The sequence below is a fragment of the Puntigrus tetrazona genome, unplaced genomic scaffold (genome assembly GCF_018831695.1).
Source record: "Puntigrus tetrazona isolate hp1 unplaced genomic scaffold, ASM1883169v1 S000000150, whole genome shotgun sequence".
Taxonomy (NCBI): Eukaryota; Metazoa; Chordata; class Actinopteri; order Cypriniformes; family Cyprinidae; genus Puntigrus; species Puntigrus tetrazona.
In genome coordinates, this window is record NW_025047826.1 from 545,001 (window position 1) to 550,000 (window position 5,000).

Below are 5,000 nucleotides of genomic sequence, written 5' to 3' on the forward strand. Positions count from 1 at the left end.
TTGTTCTCCTCTCACCTGATCACCTCCTCTCCGTTACTGGATCTAACAGCATCTAGAAGAGCTTCAGCTGGAAACAGAACACAGAGAGCCCTGTAACACACACCTGAGGACCGTTTCATTATCATCAAATATATCACGGGGCGTCCGAGAGGACGGTGATCAGAAATCCTTAAAAGTGCTTTAATTTTGCATAATGCACTCACCACCCATGCTTTAAAAAGAAATAAAACGAGTTAATCGGGTTAACCCTTTAGTTCCTGGCAGAAGAATAATGCTTTTATTAATATCATGACATTTGAAACCTTCCTATGCGCATCCTATAAAAGCAATAAACCTGTGGTTTACGGTAAAAAAAAACAAAACGTAACACCTAAAACCTAAAGCTATTTTTATTTTAATTGTTGGTGTAACCTAATATTTATAACGTTACTTTTTAATCAAATTTATTTTATTTACACTTAATACGGCTTAATGCATTAACACATTAAAAATGTAAACTAGAAAATAACTTCTTTTTTTTGCGAGTAACGCGATACTGTAACGCAGCTTTTACTTTCCTGAGTGTGTGAAGTAACTTTCCTCAACACTGCGCATGCGTGAATGTCATCGCGACAGCGTGTGTGTGTGTGTGTGTGTGTGTGTGTGTGTGTGTGTGTGTGTGTGTGTGTGTGTGTGTGTGTGGGGCGTTTGAGACCTTTATCATCGCCGTCCTTCTTCAAGCAGAAGGCGAGCGCCGCGGCGGAGATGACGCCCGCGACGCCCCGGGCCCCGGCAGCAGCAGCGGACTCTGAGCGGCTCCGGTGTCCGCCTCCACAGCGCCCCGCGGCGGTCAGACTCGCCCAGCTGCTCCGCCGGTTCTCCAGGCTCGCGCGCCACCTGCCGGCCAGCTGGTGGTACTGCACGCGCGGCTCCTCGCTCGCGACGCTCCTCCTGGACGCCCGCGACCCGCTGAGCACCGGGCTCCGGTTCGGTTCGAGCTCGCAGAGGTTACGGAAGCGCGAGGCCTCGCCGTGACCGGTCTGCAGCGCGCGGTGCGGCGACAGACTGCGCGACCTCCGCATCAGGACGCGCGCCGGGACCGACGACAGGAACATCGCGAAGGTGACGACAACGGGTTCCGTTAACAGACAAGACGGCGCGTTGAGAGCTCGCGTTCCTGTGATCTCAGCCGGTTTACGGTTTCAATGTCAGCGAAACAGAGCTCGAGAGCAGAAACGTGCGTCCGGTGAACGAAAAACATCCGTGATGCGCGCGGAATTATGGGAAGTGTAGTTCATAACGTCACCGCCGCGGCGCATGCCCGCAGAGAGGTTTATTTATTTTATATATATATATTTTTTTTTAATATAATATTTTATTGATAATAGATCAACATTTGTGCTTCAGCTTAAGATTTCATATTAATATATTTTATTTAAATCAGTAATTAAAAAAATTAACCCATAAAAAATGTTAATTATTTTATTGTGATTTTTTAAACAAATGTTAGATTTAGAGTTTATTTATTTAATTAATATTATTATTATTTTTTTATTAAAAGTCATAGTGTTAACACAATTTTGGATTTCACAATAGTGTAAAAATTACAAAACATTTTTGATATGACACTGTAATTTTGAATTATAATTTTCTGTAATATTATAGGCATTCTGTGTTTTTTTTTTTTATTTTTAAGGTTAATGCATTTTTTGCACGTGTACAATAATAATAAAAATGTTTGGAAACTAACCGGTTTTCATTTTTTCCCCCAAACTGGATCACGATGCGAGACGAAAAACTATCTATCTGCTTCAGCTTAGAGTTTGATAATAATATATCATGATTATATTATGATTAAATCACTAGATTTAAGCCCATGTATTATTTTATATTAAGAGGGTGTGACCCCTGTGACCTGCAGGTGGCGCCTAAACTCACAAAAACACACTCTCCGTCATCAGCCAACAGATGAATATTAATGCAAATATGAATATTAGAGTTTCATCTGAACCTCATCACTGGACGGGAAACACATGTATGACTGTAGTGCAAAGAGTTAACCCCAAGCTCTAGAGTTCAGGAGGTTTTAGAAGCATGCATCTGTGATATTCACCACATAAACTGAGTTTCAGGTTGACTTTTCCTTCTCTGTTTATTCGGATGTTTAATGGACGGCTCTCACACACATCAACACTTGAGATGTTCAGACTGAGGCAGACTGATGTTCCTGACGTTTCTCTCAGGTGACTGCGGTTTGATGAGAGAAAGAAAACCCAGCCTCTCCTCACCTCAGACTTCCTGTGGTCTGTGTCTCACGCTTCCTGTCGTGTGTTCGTCTTTATATCAAAATGTGGCGTTTAAACACTTTAAATCACGCCGTTTGCTTTAGTGCTCCGTTCTCTTCTAAAACACTTTCTAAAACAGAACTTATCTTACTCTCAAATTATTTACATTTTCATTCATTTAATTTACATTTTAAATATATATATATATATATATATATATATATATATATATATATATATATATATATTTATTTATTAAACATTGCAATTTGATTTATTTTATAATATTAAAATATTTCTTATAATCAATCATTGTAATAATTAAAATAATGGTAAAATATTTATTTGTTATTCACCACTGATTTATTTATTTTATGTATAACATTTACTATTAAATACATTAAATAAATAAATACACATTTTACTTGTGTAATATTTATGCATTAAATGTTCTATTAAAGACAATGTTTCTATTATAATTATTATACATTCACTGTTAAATAAATATGTTTAATAAAATTTACATTTAATATAATGCATATGTGTATATATTATTTATTGAACATTTGTTACAATTAGATTTATTTAATTTATTTTAAAATATTAAAATATTTCTTAAAATAATAATTATAATTCATTAAAATATTTATTTGTCATTAATTACTGATTTATTTTTTTGTATGACATTCACTATTAAATACATTAAATAAATAAATAAATACACATTTTACTTATGTATTAAATGTTCTATTAAAGACAATGCTTCTATCATGATAATTATTATGCATTCACCTTTAAATATGTTTAATAAAATTAACATTTAATTAATAAATGATTACGTAAGTATTGCATTTACTATTAAACACATTTGCATTTATTTATTTAGATATTTAGCGGCGCTTTCAACCAAAACAAACATTTGATTGTTTTCATTCAATAAAATATATGTAATAAAATCATTAATTTTTGAATGTTTATATATATATATATATATATATATATAATATATATATATATATATATATATATATATATATATATATTTTTTTTTTTTTTTTTTTTTAATCATTTATATATCAGTCGTCACTCTATACCTACACAATATGTCTTTAGTGAGATGATGTTTGGAAGAAACATTTATTAGCGTTACATTTATTAGTGTTTTTTCTCTCGTGTGATGTTTTGTTTGAAGAGCAGGTCGGTCTTAGCGCGAAAATCGATGAACGTGACGCTCCTGACGGGAAGCCGGTAACACGTCAGCGCCGCGCGCGCGCACGAGGGGTGGGCGGGGCTCGGCCCGTCAGTCGCTGTTCCGCGCGCACGAGCGCAGCGGGAGGTAACAGCTGCTCGCGCGCCTCGCCGGCGTTTCTCCATCTTCCGCGCGCGCCAGCAGGCTGCGTCAGTTCGCTCGCACGCACCCCGCGGAAGACGCACACGCTCGAGCGTCGAGACTCGCTTCACCGCGCGACGCGCCTCCGAGAACGCGAGCCTCGAACTTTCAAAGCGAACGGTTTCATCCGGGGTCCGGTCTCCGGAGAGGAGGAGGAGGAGGAGGAGGAGGATGATGAAGACGAAGATGTCCGAGGAAGAGGTCCTGATCCCGGATGACCGCGCTTTCGGTCGCTTCAAACACGAGTGTGAGTCCGAGGAAGACTGGACCCTCACCTACAACAAGAACCACATCCTCGTGTGGGTCCAGGTCCTGGAGGAGGAGAAGAGCTTGCACAGGATCAAGGTGAGCCGCTCGAGATCAGAAACAAAGTGTCTTCAAGTAGCGGAGATGCGCCGCGGGTTCCTTTCATCTCAGGGACGTCGCGTGAGGCTCGTGTTCTAGATCTAATATATCTAAACTTCATTTCTGACCGGCGGCGTGCCTCGATAGCAACTTTAAAAGAGATTTTCCTCAATATTCTGTGGGTTTTTTTGTTTTTTTTTGCGCAAGATAAAATTTTCTGATAGTTGTGTCTCGGGCAGATATCGCGCGATCATAACAAATCGTGTTATTTTTAATAATACAGAGGGAAAAAAACTGCATCTGATCAGTTCTGATGGTCATGTAAATAAATGGGATCTTTGTGTCTTTCAAATAGACCTCAAGTAAAAAATAAATAAATAAATATTATTTATATATATATATATATATATATAAATATATATATATATATATATATATGTATTTTTTTTTATAAAATATATTTTAAAAAAGTTTTATATATATATATATATATATAATTTTTAAAAATATATTTATTTAAAAAAATATATATATATATATATGTATATATGTATATAAACTTTTAACTGCACAAATAATAATAAAATACAATTTTGAACATTTTGTAATATATTTTTTAATAAAAAATTGGCTAATAAAAAGAAATGAGATAAATGACTAAAACTTTGAAATCACGCACACATGTAATGTCCATAAATAATATTTCTCAGTGAGATGAGACTGAGATGATCAAACATATGCTGACGGCTCCTCAGAAGATGTGAGATGTTTTGGAGGAGCGGTGAAAGAAAAGATCAGATTCTTCTAGAAAGCGCTTGACGGAGGATCGAGTGAAGAGTTGATCTGGAGACACACGAGCAGTCCGTCCAGACCTGAGCTCCGTTCCTCTTCAGGAGGGCTGGTGGTGTGTGTGTGTGTGTGAGCTGAAGCTGGGAGTGTGTGTTTAGCGGCACATCCGGGTGTGTGTCGGGCGAGCAGGTTTATCCAGCAGGTGTTGACGT

At 37.4% G+C, this 5,000-nt stretch overlaps 2 protein-coding genes across 2 annotated transcripts in view; one reads left to right on the forward strand and one right to left on the reverse strand.

Moving 5' to 3' along the window:
- Positions 1 to 1,267, reverse strand: part of clpb (caseinolytic mitochondrial matrix peptidase chaperone subunit B) — a 35,734-nt gene extending 34,467 nt beyond the window's left edge. Inside the window, exons 1-2 of the mRNA XM_043230419.1 lie at positions 695 to 1,267; positions 16 to 67 (exon numbers count right to left, since the gene is read on the reverse strand). Of these exons, the coding sequence (XP_043086354.1) occupies positions 16 to 67; positions 695 to 1,094 (452 nt within the window). The 5' untranslated portion in view covers positions 1,095 to 1,267. The remainder of the gene's footprint in view (positions 1 to 15; positions 68 to 694) is intronic.
- A 2,301-nt stretch (positions 1,268 to 3,568) lies between these two features.
- stard10 (StAR-related lipid transfer (START) domain containing 10) overlaps positions 3,569 to 5,000 on the forward strand; it is an 18,181-nt gene continuing 16,749 nt past the window's right edge. The window contains exon 1 of the mRNA XM_043230420.1: positions 3,569 to 3,999. Within this exon, the coding sequence (XP_043086355.1) occupies positions 3,826 to 3,999 (174 nt within the window). The 5' untranslated portion in view covers positions 3,569 to 3,825. The remainder of the gene's footprint in view (positions 4,000 to 5,000) is intronic.